The following is a 21,328-nucleotide window of genomic DNA, read 5'->3' as shown; positions in this document are numbered from 1 at the left end:
CTTCTTCCTCTTCTAAGCTGACCTCCTCTTCCTCCTCCTCCTTCTTCTCCTAATAACTGTCTTCTTCTTCTTCTTCTTCTTCTCCTCCTCCTCTTCTAAACTAACTTCTGCACATCTCTTCTTCCTCCTCTTCCTCCTCCTCCTCCTCCTAATACTTGTCTTCTTCTTCTCCTCCTCCTCTTAACTAACTTCTTCCTAGCTCTTCTTCCTCCTCCTCCTCCTCCTCCTCCTCCTCCTCCTCCTCCTCCTCCTCTTACTCAAACCTCACAATTCTACCTCTTTCTTCCTCACTTCCTCTACCTCTCTCTCACACACACACACACACACACACACACACACACACATAAAAAAAAAACTATACAATCACACCCACTTTTTTTTAAGCGCAGACGAGACCGTTGATGGCGGCCCGGGCGACGACGAGGAGGAGGACACCGGCGACGACCCAGTGGAGGAAACGGAGGAGGAGAGGAGCGAAACCCCTCCGCCGACCCCCACCGCTCCACCGTCCAACCCGTTTCCCCTCCGGACGACACTTTGGTTGAGGTTCTGGTTGCTGCCGCCGCTGCCACCACCCCTATGGAACCCCGATGTTATGGGGTTGTCCGGGAACTTGATGAGGAGCTTCTGCCCGTGGAATTGGTAACCCTGCAGCCCCGCCATGCCCCGCCCCGCGTCGCCCCGGTTGGCGAAGTTCACGAAGGCACAGTGTTTCTCCCGGAGGATTCGGACGCTGGTGACCTGACCCTGGCTGTGGGGGGGGAAGAAGGGGGGTAAAGGGAGTGGGTCATATGGGGTTAGAAGGGAGAGAATGGGATGGTAAGGGAGGGTATGGATAGGCAAGGGAAGGGAAGGAAAGAGGAAGGAAGGGGAGGGATGGAGGTGGAGGGAAGGGAGGTGGTGGGGGGTGGGGTGGGGGGTAAAGGGAGTGGGTTATATGGGGTTAGAAGGGAGAGAATGGGATGTTAAGGGAGAGAATGGATAGGCAAGGGAAGGGGAGGAAAGAAATGGAGGAAGGGAGGAAGTATGGGAGGAGGGAGAAGAGAGGGAGGGAGGGAGTTGTATGGGGGTGGAGGGTAAGGTAAGGTAAGGTAAGGTAAGGTAAGGTAAGGTACAGAGAGAAGGAGAGGGAAGAAAGTTTTGGGAGGAAGGAAGGGAGGTGGTTGGGGGTGGGGTGGGGGGTGGGGGGTACAGGGAGTGGGTCATATGGGGTTAGAGGGGAGAGAATGGGATGGATAGGCAAGGGAAGGGAAAGGACAGAGGAAGGAAGGGGAGGGATGGAGGTGGAGGGAAGGGGAGAGAATGGGATGGATAGGCAAGGGAAGGGAAAGGACAGCGGAAGGAAGGGGAGGGATGGAGGTGGAGGGAAGGGAGGTGGTTGGGGGTGGGGTGGGGGTGGGGGGTAAGGGGAGTGGGGTCATATGGGGTTAGAGGGGAGAGAATGCGATGGATAGGCAAGGGAAGGGAAGGACAGAGGAAGGAAGGGGAGGGATGGAGGTGGAGGGAAGGGAGGTGGTTGGGGGTGGGGTGGGGGTGGGGGGTACAGGGAGTGGGTTATATGGGGTTAGAAGGGAGAGAATGCGATATTAAGGGAGAGAATGGATAGGCCAGGGGACCGTAAAGCCACAAATTTGGCCCATCGCTGCTACTGGGTTAAGTTTACCTCAAATCCTATAAACTAAAACCAGATTGATATAATTAGGTAAATACAGGTGGGTAACTACACAGGTAAACTCACCTTGCAAAGAGCTGGGTAAGGGCTTTCTCCGTCACATCCGGCACAATGTTACCAACCCACAGCGACATTAGACCCTCGGGATTTTGCGGACTGGGGATGTAGACAGGACGGAATTATTAGTACTATTTAAACAGGAAGATGTAGAGTATATTACTACTTCTACCATGACTACTACTACTACTACTACTACTACTACTACATACATATGCCCACAACAAATTACGATAAAAAAAGTTACGGACAAAAGTTGAAATACGAGAACTTATCAATTCTACTCAACTTCCTGGGAAAGCGCATACAGGTGAAGGCTCTAACTAGGGGTGGGTTAACGAGTGGGTGATTGAGTACCTTACCTGTCGTCCATTAGGCTGAGACAGGTGAGAAAAGGGGTATATATAGGTATGGGGTCTCTCTCTCCCTTACGGACGCTAATCTCAGTTTTTTCAAGGTACGTAAAGTTAGGTTCTCTCTTACGTAAACTAACCTAACTAATCTAGACGTTCCCTCCCTCACTGGTAAGCATTTTGAGACGTTATACCCAATAGCAATCTCTCTCTCTCTCTCTCTCTCTCTCTCTCTCTCTCTCTCTCTCTCTCACTCGCTTACTTCATCTTAATGTTGTCGCGCGAGGCTGTTGCTTGAGGCTTCCGTGGCAGACTCTCAGTGTTGCCAGAATGGTATGTTAGGTCGATAGCCTCCTTAAACTCCCCCGCCAGCAGTGCGTCCAGGGCGGGCTGTGGGGAGGAAGAGAGATGGGTAAGGAGGAGGAGGAGGAGGAGGAGGAGGAGGAAGAAGAGTTGGGTGAGGAGGAGGAGGAGGAGGAGGAAAAACAGCGAACAAGAAAAAAGAAGAAAAAAAAACACCCCCTTACCTGTACGTCTGAATATTTAGAAATGGCGCTGATTGCCTGCCTGTCGGTGAAGCCCATCTCCGCTATCCTGGCCGCCCGCACCCTCATGACCTCCTCCTGGGCCTCGCGGCAGTCCGGGTCATGGCGCAGAACCTCCTTGAAAGCCTCCTCTGCCTCCATGTATCTCTGGGGGGGGAAGGGAGGTCATTAGACACATTCCAAAACACAATTTCATTACTCATTCCATCCATTCTACTCACGCCACAAGACCTTCATTCCAGGCCCACGCTTCATATGTGAGGGTTGGTACTACTGTTGTATTCCTCAAATCCTTCATTACCTCCATGCTCACACTTCTGCCATTCATGATTCGTCCAAAACACATTCCTTCCTTCCTTCCCCATATAATCCTTCCTCCTCCTCCTCCTCCTGTATCCTTAAGCAACGACACTCACCCCCAGGTCCTTTAGAGGTGTGCCGCGCCTAAAGTGCCACTTGACACACTGAGGTGCCAGAAATACAGCTCGATCGGCATCCTCCAGCGCTCTGTTATGGAGGAGGCGGAGAGGAAGGGTTAGCGTGTGACGGAGAATTGGTAACACTGGTAGGCTTCAAGGGGGGGCTTATGTATTTTGTGTAATTTATGGAAAGGGAAAAAGAGAGAATTGGTAACACTGGTAGGCTTCAAGGAGGGCTTATGTATTAGGGAAAAGAGAGAGAGAAGAGGGAGAATTGGTAACACTGGTAGGCTTCAAGGGGGGCTCATGTATTTTGTGTAATTTATGTAAAGGGAAAAGAGAGAGAATTGGTAACACTGGAAGGCTTCAAGGGGGGGCTTATGTATTTTGTGTAATTTATGGAAAGGGAAAAGAGAGAATTGGTAACACTGGTAGGCTTCAAGGGGGGGGGCTTATGTATTTTGTGTAATTTATGGAAAGGGAAGAAAGAGAGAAGAGGGAGAATTGGTAACACTGGTAGGCTTCAAGGGGGGAATGAAAATGAAAAATATGAAAAACAAAAAATAAAAAATAAAAATAAAAACAATGAAAAACAATGAAAAACTGAATGAAAATGAAGAAAAAAATGAAAATGAAAAAAATGGAATGAAAATGAAAAATATGAAAAACAAAATATGAAAAAAATTGAAATAAAAAAAATGAAAAACAATGAAAAACTGAATGAAAATGAAGAAAAAAATGAAAATTAAAAAAATGGAATGAAAATGAAAAATATGAAAAACAAAAAATGAAAAAAATAGAAAAAAAAATTAAAAACAATGAAAAACTGAATGAAAATGAAGAAAAAAATGAAAATGAAAAAAATAGAAATAAAAAAAAATGAAAAACAATGAAAAACTGAATGAAAATGAAGAAAAAAATGAAAATGAAAAAAAAAATGGAATGAAAATGAAAAATATGAAAAACCAAAAATAAAAAAAAAATAAAAAAAAATTAAAAATGAAAAACTGAATGAAAATTAAAAAAAAAATTAAAACGAAAAAAAAAAATTAAAAAAAAAAAAGTAAACAAAGAAATCACCACAATCACCCCCACACAACCTACTTTTCATGGTGGCCCAGCTGGTTAAGACAATAGGAACGGTTGCCGAGGAAGCGCGGGTCATTGGGGTCTAGGCCTATAGCGTCCGTGAAAAGCTGAACAGCCGCAATATAGCTCCCAACACTAGCCGCATCGTTCCCCCGCCGCGCCAGTTGACAAGCCTGCTCCCTCGCTGCCTTGGTGACCACTGGGGTGAGGGGGGGTGGGGGGTGAGAGGGGGAGAGAGGGTTGCGTTAGTACAAGTGTGTGAGGTTATGTGAATTTGCCGAGGTTGCTTGCTTTGGCTATGTTACAAGTTGTCTTTATCGTAAGTTCTAGGAGGAGGAGGAGGAAGGGAAGGAGGAGGAGGAAGGAGAGAGGAGGAGGAAAAAGACTGAGGATTAGGAGGGAAGGAGAAAAAGGAGGAATATCAGACAAGGAAGAGGAGGAGGAGGAGGAAGAACAGGAGAAAATGAAGAGGAGGAGGAGGAAGAAGGGAAGGAAGAAGAGGAGGAAGGAGGAGGAAGAGGAGGAGGAAAAAGACCGAGGATTAGGAGGAGGAGAAAAAGGAGGAATATTAGACAAGGAAGAGGAGGAGGAGGAGGAAGAACAGGAGAAAATGGAGAGGAGGAGGAGGAAGAAGGGAAGGAAGAAGAGGAAGGAGGAAGAGGAGGAGGAAGAAGACCGAGGATTACGAGGGAAGGAGAAAAAGGAGGAATATCAGACAAGGAAGAGGAAGAGGAGGAGGAAGAAGAGGAGGAGAAAGAGGGAAAAAAAAGGAATGAAAATAAGAAGTTGAAGAGAAAGAAGAAGAGGAAGAGGAAGAGGAGGAGGAAGAGGAGGAAGAAGAGGAGGAGGAGAAAGAGGGAAAAAAATGAATGAGAATGATTTGCAGATTAGAAAGAGGAGGAGGAGGAGGAGGAAGAAGAAGAGGAAGAGGAAGAAGGAAAAAAGAGGAGAAGGAAAAGAAAATAAAGACAAGAGAAACAAAAAAAAAAAAAAAATGATTTGCAGATTAGAAAGAAAAGGAGAAAAAGAGGAAGAGGAAGAGGAGGAAGAGGAGGAAGAACCACAACTCCACCTCCACCTCCACCACAACCACAGTACTCACCCACATCCCTGGCTATCACCTCCACCGCCTCCTCCACCCTCGTAACATTAGTATAAACAGGAACGGATGAAGCGGAAGAAGCATTGGCGGAAGCGGAGTTGTTGACGTAAGTGGAGTTTGTGGCGATCCGTGGAGGTGTGGGGGGCTGGTGGGGGGTGGTGCGGGGGGGTCGCTCCCTCCCCTGCGCCCCCCCCCCTAGGACACCCCTTTTTTTTGCGGCAGCGGCAGCGACGAAAGCGGAGTTTGGGTCGATCCCTTGGCCCTCCTCCCACTCCTCCTCCTCCTCCTCCTCCTCCTCTTCTTCCTCGTCTTCCTCCGATGGGGACTCCTCTCTGTGTTGGGGAAGAAGGGGGAAGGGGGGAGGGTTAGTGTGTGTGTGTGTGTGTGTGTGTGTGTGTGTGTGTGTGTGTGTGTGTGTGTGTTCTCTCTCTCTCTCTCTCTCTCTCTCTCTCTCTCTCTCTCTCTCTCTTCCCTTCCCTTCCCGTCCCTTCCCTTCCCTCCCATCCCTTCCATTCTTCATCCCTTTCATCTCTCTCTCTCTCTCTCTCTCTCTCTCTCTCTCTCGCTCTAACTTACTTTTTTTTATTATGATTATTATTTGCGATTTTTTGACTAAGAACTTGCGTCTCAATTTTCTCCAATTTCTTCTTCTCCTTCTGCCTCCTCTTCTTCTCCTTCTTCTTCTCCGCCTTCCTCCTCTCCCTATCCTCCTCCGTCATCTCTCCGTCCTTGGGGAGGGAGCGAGCGTCTCCGTTCCTACATAATACTGTGGAGAGAGAGAGAGAGAGAGCGAGAGAGAGAGAGATGGATGGAAAGGGAAGGGAAGAGAGAGGAGAGAGAGGAGGAGGAGGAGAGAAAGAGGAAGAAATGGAGAGAATGTTAGAAGGAATAAGAACAGAGAGAGAGAGAGAGAGAGAGAGAGAGAGGGAAGAAGTGGAGGAAAGAAGAAATAAAAATGGAAGAAGGGGAGGAGGAGGAGAGAGAGAGAGAGAGAGAGAGAGAGAGAGAGAGAGAGAGAGAGAGAGAGAGAGAGAGAGAGAATCATTAATACACTTATCATTATTATTATTACTATTATTATTATTTTGTAACCAGATAAAAAATAAAATTGTTCAGAAAAAGAGAAAAAGAAAGAAAGAAAGAAAAATAGAAAAAATATTAACACAGAAATTCTCACTACAAAAAAAATACAATTATTATTATTATTATTATTATTATTATTATTATTATTATTACCTCGGCCATCATCCTCAGAGCTTCCTTCCGAGTCAACGCCGTTACTGGGCCCGGACTGACCTTAGGAGGAGGAGGAGGAGGAGGAGGAGGAGGAGGAGGAGGAGGAGGAGGAGGAGGAAGAGAAGAGAGAGGGGTGTTAATCTTAAGTTGATAACACTTCATTCAGTCAGTCAGTCAGTCAGTCAGTCAGTCAGTCAGTCAGTCAGTCAGTCAGTCAGTCAGTCAGTCAGTCACCCAGTCAACCAGCCACCCAGTCAGTCAGTCAGCCACCCAGTCAGTCAGTCAGTCAGTCAGTCAGTCAGTCAGTCAGTCAGTCAGTCAGTCAGTCACCCAGTCAGTCAGTCAGTCAGTCAGTCAGTCAGTCAGTCACCCAGTCAGTCAGTCAGTCAGTCAGTCAGTCAGTCACCCAGTCAGTCAGTCAGTCAGTCAGTTAGTCAGTCAGTCAGTCAGTCAGTCAGTCAGCCAGTCAGTCAGTCAGTCAGTCAGTCAGTCAGTCAGTCACCCAGTCAGTCAGTCACCCATCAGTCAGTCAGTCAGTCAGTCAGCCAGTCAGTCACCCAGTCAGTCAGTCACCCATCAGTCAGTCAGTCAGCCAGTCAGTCACCCAGTCAGTCAGTCAGTCAGTCAGTCACCCACCCACCCAGTCAGTCAGTCAGTCAGTCAGTCAGTCAGTCAACCAGCCACCCAGTCAGTCAGTCAGTCAACCAGTCACCCATTCAGTTAATCCTAGCTACCCTAATCCTTACCTTTGTGATTTTGGTTGTGGTTGTGTGGTGGTGGTTGTGGTAATAGGCGATTATAGGCTGCGATCACCATCTCCAATTTCTGTGGTGGTGAGAGATGGTGGTTAGTGGTGGTGGTGGTGGTTAGTGGTGGTGGTGGTGGTTAGTGGTGGTGGTGGTTAGTGGTGATGGTGGTTGTGATGGTGGTTAGTGATGGTGGTTAGTGGTGATGGTGGTGGTGGTGGTTAGTGGTGGTTAGTGATGGTGGTTAGTGATGGTGGTAGTGGTGGTGGTGGTGGTTAGTGGTGGTGGTGGTGGTGGTGGTGGTTACAATTGTGATTACAGGAAGGACTGAAGGAGAACTTGCAAATTTCCTACACATGTACAGTGGGCAAAAAAAGTATCTACCAGCTTTGCGTCGACTGCACAGAATTTGAGCATGGTTTTGTGTTGGCTCGGTAGATACCAGTGGCTCAAATCTACCCACTGGCACCCACCTAACCAACACAAAACCATGTCTACAGGTTCTGCTCAGTCTACCCAGTCGACCGTTGAGTGTCCGATCCTTTTTTTGCAGACTGTACCGTACGAAAAATCTAATTGGTGGACGAGACTGTTAACTAAAATTTTGATAATGTAGTTGCAAAAGTAGTAGAGGTTATGATTAGATTTTTAATGCATTTGATTACGATTGCGATAACTTAAAGAAAACAAGAGGGTAGTCAATTAAGCTTGAGGTTACTTTAAAAACTGTAATTGATTGAAATTGATTGTCGATTTTAGATTACGATCACCCAATGTTTGGTGGTGATGGTGTTTTCTCTGATTATTTTTATTATTATTTATTTTGTACTTTTCTCCTCCTCTTCTTCCTCCTCCTCTTCCTCCTCTTCTTTCCTTCATACTGTCTTCCTCTTCTCCTTTTCTTCCTCCTCCTCCTCCTCCATTTCTGTATTATCTCTTCTCTTCCTTCTATGTTATCTCCTCCTCCTCCTCCTTCTCCTTCTCTTCTTCCTTTTCTCTATTTTTAACTTTCTTCCTCCTCCTCCTCCTCCTCCTCTTCTTGTTCTTCTATACCTCCTTCTTCCTCCTCCTCCTCCTCCTCCTAAACCTCCATTCTCATTTTCCATACCTTCTCCTCCTCCTCATCTATCTCCATTTTCTTCTTCCTCCTCCTCCTCCTCCATCTCATCCTTTCCCTTCTACTTCACCACCTCCATCTACTTCTCCTCCTCTTCCTCCTCTTCTTCCTCCTCCTCCCTACCTTTTTATCCTCTGGTCTCTTGCTCGTCGATAGTGTAATGGAGAGCTTCTTATATTTCTTCATAATTGCTTCTTTATCCACACCTGTGAGAGAGAGAGAGAGAGAGAGAGAGAGAGAGAGAGAGAGAGAGAGAGAGAGAGAGAGAGAGAGAGAGAGAGAGAGAGTATGAAGGTTGGGTTAATATAAATCACACAAAAAATGAGACTAATAATTATCTTGTATATAAAACTGTCTTGTAAATAATGGCGTGGTTACAGTTTTAGCGTCAAACTTTCATATATTTCCCCGTTCGTCTTCCTACCAATATAATTTAACTTAACCCAATGAAATTAATCTAACTAAACTAATCTATTCTAATCTAACCTAACCTATCTAATCTAACTATACTAACCTAATTTAATCTAACTTACCTAACCTAACTAATCTAACTAACCTAACCTAATTTAATCTAACTAATCTATTCTAATCTAACTAACGTAATCTAACAAACTAATCTAACTATACCAATCTAGCTAAACTAACCTAACCTAATTTAATCTAACTAATCTATTCTAATCTAACTAACCTAATCTAACAAACTTAATCTAATCTAACCAGCTAAACAAATTTAACCTAACTAATATAATCTAACTATACCAATCTAACTAAACTAACCTAACCTAATTTAATCTAATTTATTCTAATCTAACAAACTTAATCTAATCTAACCAGCCAAACTAATCTAACCTAGCTAAACTAATCTAACTAAGCTAACATAACATTTAACTGTGCTGTAACATATACTTAACCCCTTCAACTTGTTATATTCAATAGCGACATTTGAAATTTGGCGTGCGCGGCGATCCCGGATACGGTGCGGGACGCTGTTTTGGCCCGGCCGTAGTGAAGGGATTAACCTAACTAAACTAATCTAACTAACCTAACATAACCAATTTCATCTCACTAATTTAACCGTGCTGTAACACATACTTAAGAAGCCGCATATGTGAGGACTGCAGCCACATATACTAAATAGCCTAGCCACATAATCTAACCACATATACAAGGCCTGAGCTTAAAAGGGTAGATAGGGGATTATTGACGAGAGGGTAGCCTACTAATTTTGAGACGCTGCCTGCTTATTTCTGGGTAAAATATGATGCTGTTTATTATGGAGGTACTATTTATCTCTGGAAATCAATATATGACTGACTTTTCAATGGCTATCGTGCACCCATGGAGGTAGAATTGGTGGAGTTGACACGGCCCAATTAAGTGAATCCGCCCAAGCTGACATTTTTACGGGCGGGGGTCAGGTGTTCTCAGGTCAGGCTCCCTCTTAATGGGCTCGGCCAGGCTCGCCCACCCCCATCTTTTGTCCGTGAATTTGACAGTTCATCGGCTATACCTCAATGAATGGGACTAGCAGGCCGTGTCAACTCCATCAATTCTACCTCCATGGGTGCACGATAGACATTGAAAAGTCAGTCATATATTGATTTCCAGAGATAAATACTACCTCCATAATAAACAGCACCGTATTTTGCCCAGATATAAGCAGGCAGCGTCTCAAAATTAGTAGGCTACCCTCTCGTCAATAATCCCCTGTCTACCCTTTTAAGCTCAGGCCTTGTGTATGTGGTTAGGTTATGTGGCTAGGCTATTTAGTATATGTGGCTGCAGTCCTCACATATGCGGCTTCTTAAGTATGTGTTACAGCACAGTTAAATTAGTGAGATGAAATTAGTTATGTTAGGTTAGTTAGATTAGTTTAGTTAGGTTAACCCCTTCACTACGGCCGGGCCAAAACAACGTCCCGCACCGTATCCGGGATCGCCGCGCGCGCCAAATTTCGTGAATAATCGAGGGAGGTCGTAAAGTTCGGTTGGAGTAGTTTAAATATGCTCCCCGACCCTAAGCCCTCTGTGAGCTATTTTGCGGCGGCGGCTGCAGCGTCGCCGCGGCCAGCAGAGGAGGCGACGCGCTTTCGTAAACATTATCCCCTATTTTCAAGAGTAAAAAAAAAGTCCTTGAATTGGATTTTCAAAGCGTTTCCATGACTGTTGAAGGTTTGTAGAAAAGATATATGAAGAGATACTGATGTTTCATAAAGTAGATTATGAGATACTGGCACGGACCTAAAACGAATCTTTACCAAAAAATACATCATACAGCACCAAGGTGTTCTTTGCTGTGAGGCGGGTGACATCTGGAATTATACCAGAAGGGTTTTGCTGGTACCAGGAATCAAACCAGTGACCAGTGAGATGGGAAAGCCATTCCTTAACCCGTCAGCCAGGGGTCACCCATCACGCGGCTCTCGTACCACACATATAAAAGGCCTCAGCTCAAAAGGGGAAATATATAGAATTGCACCCAAATCGAGAAGAAACAGAAGGGAACACGACACCAGGAGAAATATATATGACCATGTTGAATAAATAACATTACAACATTGCAAAAACCAGGTGGGTCAAAGGGAAGGGAACCATATGGGCCTTGGACACTTTGGGGGAAAGTTAACCTTGAAAAACACGACCTTGATGACCAAACCAACAGATTAACCTGGAAATATATGACAAATTATACCTGGAAATATGTGACAAATTAATCCTGGAAATATATGACAGCCAGCCTTAATTAACTAAAATGAGTGATATATATGAAGGAAAACCATTAAATAACCATAACTAACAGAAAACACGAATCATACGAGACCAAAACTATGCTACAGGAATTAAACAAGACATACAGGTACCATACACGTTATATACAAACACACACCTGTAATTAACTAAAATGAGTGATATGTATGAAGGAAAACCATTAAATAACCATAACTAACAGAAAACATGAACTATACGAAACCAAACTTATGCTACAGGAATTAAACAAGACATACAGGTACCATACACGTTATATACAAACACACACCTGTAATTAACTAAAATGAGCGATATATATGAAGGAAAACCATTAAATAACCATAAATAACAAAATATGAACCATACCCAACTAAAACAAGGGCATAGGAGGTAGACAGGAAACATACAAGTACCATACATGCCCTATATACCTCAAATCCCTCATTAACCAAAGAAAACATGAATAAAACACAAATACAACCATAAATAACCAGGAAACATCAACCATACTTAACCAAAACAAAGCCTACCAGGAGTCAACCACCAATACAGGTACCATACACGTCTTCCATAGTGCCCCAAAATCACCATAGACCTTACCCAGTGGTAGGCCTAGTAGTCTGTAGGCCTCCTTATCTGATATCTTCATGGTCATGTTAGCGGAGTCAACATATTCCACTCAAACAAACACACAAACGCACACACGTATAGTTTCCAATACGTGTTTTATACGAGTCACCCTCACAAGGACGTTTAACAGAAGAGCAGCGGTGGAGGTGGATTAGAGGGTGTTTTAAGGGTTTTAAGTGTTTATTTATGGTTTATTTAAGGGTTTGGATGGTAGATGAAGTGTTTGTTTTAGTGTTTATTGTATTGCACATGGTTAGTTAAGACCATGACGTGTGCAGGCAGCCTCTTCAACGGTCTCTTGATAATAGTGATAAAATTATTACCAACACCAAGAACAACAACTCTGGGTGCAACGCCGCCGCCAGATGGGGCTGCGCTTTCCTTAATATCATCCCCTATTTTCAACACTAAATAGTCCTTGAATTGGATTTTGAAAGCGTTTCCATGATTGTTGAACGTTTGTAGAAAATATGATTGATTGACTGATAGTTTATTGTTGCAGGTAAACAACAAGGGAGAAGGGAGGAACATGCCATCCCAACCCCCAGGCAGGGCAGAGTGTGATTATACAACTATTAATACATGTGTAGGTAGAAAAAATTATATGAAGAGCTAGTGATGTTTGATAAGGCAGGGAATGAGGCATCACGCTACTAAAACCAATCTTTACCAAAAAATAATTAAATGTAAGATTGTAGCTATCATTACAGGCATATCAAATTTATCAATGATGTACAAACTACCAAGAAATCGAACCTATGAAAACAAAAGTCTCCCCAACATAAGGTGATAGAAAACGTGTCTGAACATAAGAACACAAGAACAAAGGGAGACTGCAGGAGGCCTATATATGATGGCCTACACAGAGCAGCTCCAGATTCCCCCCATTGCCACCTACATGTCATCCTCGTCCATGTAGCTATCCAGTCTACTCTTAAAACAAGCTATATCGTCCCTGTACTGACTATGTGATTGCTGAGTCTATTCCATTCCCCCACCACCCAATTACCAAACCAATGCTTGCCTATATCTCTCCTAAATCTATACTTTTCATATTTAAATCCATTACTGCGTGTTCTACCCTGCTGGCTGGTTCTCAGTACTTTACTTATATCGCCTTTGTTGTAACCCTTGACCCATTTGAATTCTTATAGTGAGATGTTCCAGCCTATCTTGATATTTGAAGTGAGGAAGGTTGAATAATATATATGTTATGAGGAAGAGGAGGAGGACCTAGGAGCCGATACAAGGCGATGGAGGTCAAGAGAGAGTAATTAAGGCGGCAATACAGGTAGTAGTAGTAGTAGTAGTAGTAGTAGTAGTAGTAGTAGTAGTAGTAGTAGTAATAGTTGGTCTGGGTCTTGGTCTGGGAGCCCTTCCCGCGACAGGTGTTCTGCAGGTGAGCGAGTCCGTCTTGTACCTATTCCCGAGTGGCGGCTGAGTACATGTCGGCGCCAATAAAACAAGAAATGACATATACAGACAGCAAGATTTGGAGCTGGGAGACCGAGGTGGCATTGCTAGAAGAAGTTAGGCAGCATAGATACTTGTAGGACCCACAAGATAAGCTGTATGAGAAGCTGAGTCTGCGCAAACGTTTGAGCGAGTGGCAGCAACATTGCGGGAAACGTTTATCTTTGCGAGGTATCGAAGGAGGTAAGGAACGATTGTTTTCGTGTACTATATCTTGTGCTTTCCTTCCTACCATTGTATCTTTAGTTTCATGGTGCTCCCTACACATGTATTAATAGTTGTATAATCACACTGTCCTGCCTGGGGGTTGGGATAGCATGTTCCTCCCTTCTCCCTTGTTGTTTACCTGCAACAATAAACTATCAATCAATCATCAATCAATCACACTGTAATGCCTGGGGGTTGGGATAGCATGTTCCTCCCTTCTCCCTTGTTGTTTACCTGCAACAATAAACTATCAATCAATCATCAATCAATCACACTGTAATGCTGTTTACAATAACAATAAAATCATCAATCAATATCAATCAAATCACACTGTAATGCCTTCATCAATCAATCATCAATCACACTGTAATGCCTGGGGGTTGGGATGGCATGTTCCTCCCTTCTCCCTTGTTGTTTACCTGCAACAATAAACTATCAATCAATCATCAATCAATCACACTGTAATGCCTGGGGGTTGGGATGGCATGTTCCTCCCTTCTCCTTTGTCGTTAAATGCAACAGTCAATCAATCAATCAATATACCACTTATGATAAAACTCGTTTACTTAAGGTATTTCTACAATTTTGGGCTAATGGACCAAACTCATTGTGGTTTTAGGATATGGTAGTAGCCTTTTGGGGTGTCTGGGATGAATTCATGACCTTGTATTTAATAGCATTTACGTCTTGATGTTCCTGGCGTGAGTCGAACCTATTGAAGACTCTCTCTCTCTCTCTCTCTCTCTCTCTTCCATCATTCACATTCTTTATTCTATTCGTCCGTATTTCCCTTTCATTCTCTCTCTCTTCTCTCTTTTATCTCTCTTTCTCTCGTTGGACTGAGTTAGTGACTATTTGTATGAGCTTTTGTGTGGGGGAAGTTTGACATTTTTTTTTTACATCAGAGAACACGGCTCAAGGCCAATAAAAAAAAGAGTTAAGAAAAAAAAGCCCGCTACACGCCGCTCCTATTAAAGATATAAGTAAAGCCGAAAGAGAGGTCAATTTCGGGTCAAAAACAAAAACAAGCAGAAAAAAATCTCATGGTTAAGTCACAGTACTTGGACCCGAGTTCAGCTGCAAAATTAGTACTTTACTCGTATACTTGAATTCGTGATATCGCAATGTAGGTAATCGTACTCGAACTCGTATAAAAAAAAAAAAAAAAACTTGAACCCATGCCTGCGGGGTGGTGTGTGGTGTGGTGTGGTGTGGTGTGGCGGAGTTTGATTTGCCTACCACTGTACTGCAGAAGAGAGAGAGAGAGGGGGGGGGGAGGTGGAGTCGGAGTCACAACCTTACCAGTTGGAGTCTGAGTCAATATTTTCTCAAACTCTCCCTTCCCCGATCACTGCAAGAGCTACCCACCCACCCCTGTGTCCGGCCTCGGAGTTGGTGATAGGCACGTGAATCAAAACACTTGTGGAGACTTTTTATTCCTTTTATTGCAATGCAAGCCAGGGAAGAGGTTTGAGAGAGAGAGAGAGAGAGAGAGGGGCCCATTCTGCATCAGTGCCGGCGTGGTTCAGGGCTTGGCGGCGCCGTTGTCCTCGGAGAGCACCGCCTGCGTGTCCCTCACCCGCAAGTCATTCTTGTCCCCTGAGAAGGGGGACCCGGACCCCAGGAGGCTGAAAGGGGGGAACTTGGGGTCGCTGCCGGAAGGGGTGGCTTTGATTGGGGAACCTCCAGAGGGCTTGCTTCCCCCAGGACCATTGATGAAGCTGGAGCTCAGGCCGCCGAAGGGCTTGCTGCCTGGACCACCGAAGGGCTTGTCCCCACCTGGCCCCACTGAGGGCCTACCGCCTGGGCTGCTGAAGGGCTTGTCGTCCCCTGGGCCGCCGGAGGGCTTGCTGCCTGGACCATCGAAGGGGCTGCTCCCTGAACTCCCGAAGGGCTTGTCCCCACCTGGCCCCATTGAGGGCCTACCGCCTGGGCTGCCGAAGGGCTTGTCGTCTTCTGGACCACCGAAGGGGCTACTGCCAGGACCACCGAAGGGTTTGTCGTCTCCTGGACCACCGAAGGGGCTACTGCCTGGACCACCGAAGGGTTTGTCGTCTCCTGGACCATCGAAGGGGCTGCTCCCTGAACTCCCGAAGGGCTTGTCCCCACCTGGCCCCATTGAGGGCCTACCGCCTGGGCTGCCGAAGGGCTTGTCGTCTTCTGGACCACCGAAGGGGCTGCTGCCTGGACCGCCGAAGGGCTTGTCGTCTCCTGGACCACCGAAGGGCTTGTCGTCTCCTGGACCACCGAAGGGGCTGCTGCCTGGACCGCCGAAGGGCTTGTCGTCTCCTGGACCACCGAAGGGGCTGCTGCCTGGACCGCCGAAGGGTTTGTCGTCTCCTGGACCACCGAAGGGGCTGCTGCCTGGACCCCCGAAGGGCTTGTCGTCTCCTGGACCACCGAAGGGGCTGCTGCCAGGACCACCGAAGGGTTTGTCGTCTCCTGGACCACCGAAGGGGCTACTGCCTGGACCACCGAAGGGCTTGTCGTCTCCTGGACCACCGAAGGGGCTGCTGCCTGGACCCCCGAAGGGCTTGTCGTCTCCTGGACCACCGAAGGGGCTGCTGCCTGGACCCCCGAAGGGGCTACTGCCAGGACCACCGAAGGGGCTACTGCCTGGACCACCGAAGGGCTTGTCGTCTCCTGGACCACCGAAGGGGCTACTGCCTGGACCACCGAAGGGCTTGTCTCCACCTGGCCCCATTGAGGGTCTACCGCCTGGGCTACCGAAGGGTTTGTCGTCCCCTGGGCCGCCAAAGGGGCTGCTGCCTGGACCTGCAAATGATCCTGGTCCACCCGGTCCATTACTTCCTGGTCCACCAAATGATCCTGGTCCACCCGGTCCATTACTTCCTGGTCCACCAAATAATCCTGGTCCACCCGGTCCATTACCTCCTGGTCCACCAAATGATCCTGGTCCACCCGGTCCATTACTTCCTGGTCCACCAAATAATCCTGGTCCACCCGGTCCATTACTTCCTGGTCCACCAAATGATCCTGGTCCACCCGGTCCATTACCTCCTGGTCCACCAAATGATCCTGGTCCACCCGGTCCATTACCTCCTGGTCCACCAAATGATCCTGGTCCACCCGGTCCATTACCTCCTGGTCCACCAAATGATCCTGGTCCACCCGGTCCATTACCTCCTGGTCCACCAAATGATCCTGGTCCACCGGTCCATTTCCTCCTGGTCCACCAAATGATCCTGGTCCACCCGGTCCATTACCTCCTGGTCCACCAAATGATCCTGGTCCACCCGGTCCATTACCTCCTGGTCCACCAAATGATCCTGGTCCACCCGGTCCATTACCTCCTGGTCCACCAAATGATCCTGGTCCACCCGGTCCATTACCTCCTGGTCCACCAAATGATCCTGGTCCACCCGGTCCATTACCTCCTGGTCCACCAAATGATCCTGGTCCACCCGGTCCATTACCTCCTGGTCCACCAAATGATCCTGGTCCACCCGGTCCATTACCTCCTGGTCCACCAAATGATCCTGGTCCACCCGGTCCATTACCTCCTGGTCCACCAAATGATCCTGGTCCACCCGGTCCATTACTTCCTGGTCCACCAAATGGCCCTTGTCCACCCGGTCCATTACTTCCTGGTCCACCAAATGGCCCTGGTCCACCCGGTCCATTACTTCCTGGTCCATCAAATGGCCCTGGTCCACCCGGTCCATTACTTCCTGGTCCACCAAATTGCCCTGGTCCACCCGGTCCATTACTTCCTGGTCCACCAAATGGCCCTGGTCCACCCGGTCCATTACTTCCTGGTCCACCAAATTGCCCTGGTCCACCCGGTCCATTAATTCCTGGTCCACCAAATGGCCCTGGTCCACCCGGTCCATTACTTCCTGGTCCACCAAATGGCCCTGGTCCACCCGGTCCATTACTTCCTGGTCCACCAAATGGCCCTGGTCCACCCGGTCCATTACTTCCTGGTCCACCAAATGGCCCTTGTCCACCCGGTCCATTACTTCCTGGTCCACCAAATGGCCCTGGTCCACCCGGTCCATTACTTACTGGTCCACCAAATGGCCCTTGTTCACCCGGTCCATTACTTCCTGGTCCACCAAATGGCCCTTGTCCACCCGGTCCATTACTTCCTGGTCCACCAAATGGCCCTTGTCCACCCGGTCCATTACTTACTGGTCCACCAAATGATCCTGGTCCACCCGGTCCAGTACTTACTGGTCCACCAAATGGCCCTTGTCCACCCGGTCCATTACTTCCTGGTTCACCAAATGATCCTGGTCCACCCGGTCCAGTACTTACTGGTCCACCAAATGGCCCTTGTCCACCCGGTCCAGTACTTACTGGTCCACCAAATGGCCCTTGTCCACCCGGTCCAGTACTTACTGGTCCACCAAATGGCCCTGGTCCAGGAAATGACCCTACTAGCCCTGGTCTACCTGAGCCACCAGGTGACACCAAGGGCATGGTTCCGCCGGGCTGCTCCTGACCCTGCATCCCGCCCGGGAACGCCGTGGCGTGGGGTTGGTGTCCGCTGAAGGAGCCCGCCTGCTGGGGGAAGTCACCGCGCGGCGGGGTGCCGCGGGCGTGCGGGTAGTGGCCGGGGTAGGCGCAGTAGTAGGAGTCGTGCCCGCGGTAGGACCAGTAGGGATTGTAGCCGTGTCTTGCGTGCTGCTCGTAGTAGCCCGCTGACCAGCTGGGGTAGGCGGTGGCCAGGTCCAGCACGCCAGGCAGCGGCCCGGTGTACCAGGGCGGCACGTACGGGAAGTAGCGCTTGTCCCGCTTCCCGTCCGCCGCCTCGGCCGCCGCGTCGCTGCCCTCCGCAGCGGCTGTGGTGGTCTGCGCCGCGTCAGCAGGGGGCGTGTCGACGGCCACGGCAGGTGTCTCCGCTGCTTCCTGCTGCTGCTGCTGAGCCTTCCCCGTGCTGGCGGCAGAGCACAGGCAGCAGGTGAGGGCCAGAGCCAACACCGCCGCCACCACCTGCGGTCAGGATAAAGAAACGGACAGTCATTTTCACGCAACCAGAAAGACCTCGCCGCCCCGTGCGTGTGCGTGTGTGTGTGTGTGTGGGGGGGGGGGGGGGAGGGCAGCAGCAGGGCGGGGGTATCCTGGCCTGGCCGCGGGGTAAAGCCGAGCAACACAAGATAACCAGTGTTTTTGTCTGGGGGGATGAGGGAAGGGGAAGTACCTACCTGAGCCTCGACACGCTTGCCCGCCTGCCGCAAGGTTAAGCTAAAGAAGGAGGAGGAGCTACACAAAGCTGCGCGTGGCCACGGTGCACATCTCCGTGACTCTGCGGTGCCCCACTTTTTTGTCCTCGGAAAAGGTATTGAACACGACTTTCTGACCACAGCGAAAAAGTTATAAGAATGAAATAGTAAAGAATTGAAGGAAAAATTTAAGTTTAGCGAAGAGTTGAAGGCTAAATATAAGTTGTAAATAGTTCAAAAGATGTATATAGATAGCGAAGCGTTAAATAAAAGTGAATAGAAGAGTCAAGGATGAAATAGTAAAGAATTGAAGGAAAAGTTTAAGTTTAGCGAAGAGTTGAAGGCTAAATATAAGTTGTAAATAGTTCTAAAGATATATATAGATAGCGAAGCGTTAAATAAAAGTGAATAGAAGAGTCAAGGATGAAATAGTAAAGAATTGAAGGAAAAGTTTAAGTTTAGCAAAGAGTTGAAGGCTATATGTAAGTTGTAAATAGTTCAAAAGATATATATAGATAGCGAAGCGTTAAATAAAAGTGAATAGAAGAGTCAAGGATGAAATAGTAAAGAATTGAAGGATAAATTTAAGTTTAGCGAAGAGTTGAAGGCTAAATATAAGTTGTAAATAGTTCAAAAGATATATATAGATAGCGAAGCGTTAAATAAAAGTGAATAGAAGAGTCAAGGATGAAATAGTAAAGAATTGAAGGAAAAATTTAAGTTTAGCGAAGAGTTGAAGGCTAAATATAAGTTGTAAATAGTTCTAAAGATATATATAGATAGCGAAGCGTTAAATAGAAGTGAATAGGAGAGTCAAGGATGAAATAGTAAAGAATTGAAGGATAAATTTAAGTATAGCAAAGAGTTGAAGGCTAAATATAAGTTGTAAATAGTTCAAAAGATATATATAGATAGCGAAGCGTTAAATAAAAGTGAATAGAAGAGTCAAGGATGAAATAGTAAAGAATTGAAGGATAAATTTAAGTTTAGCGAAGAGTTGAAGGCTAAATATAAGTTGTAAATAGTTCAAAAGATACATAGAGATTGCGAAGAGTTAAATAAATTAATACATGTAATAAATGACCACCGCTAAAGAGTTATAAGAATGAAGTAGTAAAGAATTGAAGGATAAATTTAAGTATAGCGAAGAGTTGAAGCCTATATGTTAAGTTGTAAATAGCTCTAAAAATTAAAATAAATAACGGAGAGTAAATATAAGTAAATAAGTGTAAATAGGCTATCATAAACTCCAAATTCAAAGCTAATTAGAATATATTTAAGTATAGAGAACAACTGAAGGAAAAATCTAAGTTGCAAATACGTAGTTCTTAAGATAAATATAAATAAATATATGTAGATAGGCTATTTTAAACTCCACATTCAAAGCTAGTATGGACAGATTTAAGTAAAGAGAAAAACTGAAGGAAAAATCTAAGTTGCAAATACGTAGTTCTTAAGATAAATATAAATAAATATATGTAGATAGGCTATTTTAAACTCAACATTCAAAGCTAATAAGGATAGATTTAAGTAAAGAAAAGTTGAAGGAAAAATCTAAGTTTCAAATACGTAGTTCTAAAAATATATACAAGTAAATAAATGTAAGTAAGCTATTTTAAACACTACATTTAAAGCTAATAAGGATAGATTTAAGTAAAGAAAAGTTGAAGGAAAAATCTAAGTTTCAAATACGTAGTTCTAAAGATATATACAAGTAAATAAGTGTAAGTAGGCTATTTTAAACACCACATTCAAAGCTATTAATGATATATTTAAGTATAGAAAAGAATTGAAGGATAAATCTAAGTTGTCAATGCGTAGTTCTAAACGTAAATATAAGTAATTAAATATAAGCAGGCTATTTAAAACTTCACATTCAAGGCTATAAAGGATATATATTAGTAGTACAAAGTTGACATAAGGGTGAAATTCAATGTTGCAGGAAAACAAATAAAAGAAAAAACTATGATTTCAAAAGGTGAACTACAATGCATAAAAAAAAAAATAATAGCCTAATAATAATGAGATATTTATATTTTCGAAACGTGAATAAAGAAAGGTTAACTTCTGACATTATATTACGAAAATAAATAAAAAGAAAGTTATTGAATGACTGACGTAATAAAAAATAAATAAATAATGATGGTAAAACTAATATTGATGAGTAATGTTTGGAAATAAGGACAAAAATGATAAAAATGAGAAATAAAAAAAAAATCCCTGAGCTGTCCAACTCCCTGATGCAAGAGTTAACTGTATCTACAATCTTTCACCACTTCTACTATCCGCCTCCTCCACCTCCTACCACCACCACCACCACTACCACCAAGGTCACACAATATCCCTTAACAATACCCTTAATACCACAGGGGGGGGGGGATCCCGGGGTGAATTTGGGGGTTGGTTTAAGGGGGGGCCTAAACCATCCCTACCTTACCTTAGGCATCGCCATAAGGGTCGTACTGAAGGAGACGCGTTACTACTGCAGAAGGGGGAGGTTAGGATATCTTCTCCGTCTGCTAGCAAGGAACTGGATCTTGTGCGGGGTGCAGGCAGGTACCTTGGGGTTTTGTAGGTTCCCCCCTCCCCCCCTCCTGCACCCCCTCGCCCCCCAGCCACAAAGGGGAAGAAAAAAGCCCCTCCCTTCTGTCCTTCTCCTCCTCCACCTCCTCCTCCTTACCTAGACGCCTCCACGCTCGAATAGGATGACTTTGTGACTCACGAGTGGATTAGGATAGAAGGATGT

At 45.8% G+C, this 21,328-nt stretch overlaps 2 protein-coding genes across 3 annotated transcripts; both read right to left on the bottom strand.

The window, feature by feature from the left end:
- Positions 1–235: 235 nt before the first annotated feature.
- Positions 236–11,850, bottom strand: LOC126993671 (uncharacterized). 2 transcript variants are annotated; one of them, XM_050852833.1, is made up of 12 exons: positions 11,684–11,850; positions 8,460–8,542; positions 7,220–7,298; positions 6,474–6,533; positions 5,814–6,003; positions 5,238–5,569; positions 4,151–4,334; positions 3,044–3,134; positions 2,610–2,774; positions 2,345–2,472; positions 1,739–1,828; positions 236–751 (listed from the first exon to the last, which is right to left on the bottom strand). In XM_050852833.1, the coding sequence occupies exons 1-12, from the start codon at positions 11,736–11,738 to the stop codon at positions 364–366; spliced, it is 1,845 nt and encodes a 614-aa protein (XP_050708790.1). In that variant the 5' UTR covers positions 11,739–11,850; the 3' UTR covers positions 236–363. The 2 variants fall into 2 exon arrangements, with proteins under 2 accessions (XP_050708790.1, XP_050708791.1); XM_050852834.1 differs by lacking the exon at positions 6,474–6,533.
- Positions 11,851–14,820: 2,970 nt separating this feature from the next.
- LOC126993665 (spidroin-2-like) lies at positions 14,821–21,028 on the bottom strand. The gene is made up of 5 exons (XM_050852826.1): positions 21,020–21,028; positions 17,461–18,352; positions 16,621–16,914; positions 15,983–16,285; positions 14,821–15,934 (listed from the first exon to the last, which is right to left on the bottom strand). The coding sequence occupies exons 1-5, from the start codon at positions 21,026–21,028 to the stop codon at positions 14,919–14,921; spliced, it is 2,514 nt and encodes an 837-aa protein (XP_050708783.1). The 3' UTR covers positions 14,821–14,918.
- Positions 21,029–21,328: the final 300 nt, after the last annotated feature.

This window comes from Eriocheir sinensis, unplaced genomic scaffold (genome assembly GCF_024679095.1).
Source record: "Eriocheir sinensis breed Jianghai 21 unplaced genomic scaffold, ASM2467909v1 Scaffold653, whole genome shotgun sequence".
In the NCBI taxonomy this organism is placed as follows: domain Eukaryota; kingdom Metazoa; phylum Arthropoda; class Malacostraca; order Decapoda; family Varunidae; genus Eriocheir; species Eriocheir sinensis.
The sequence above is the reverse complement of the archived record's forward strand: the minus strand, read 5'-3'. Positions and strand labels throughout refer to the sequence as shown.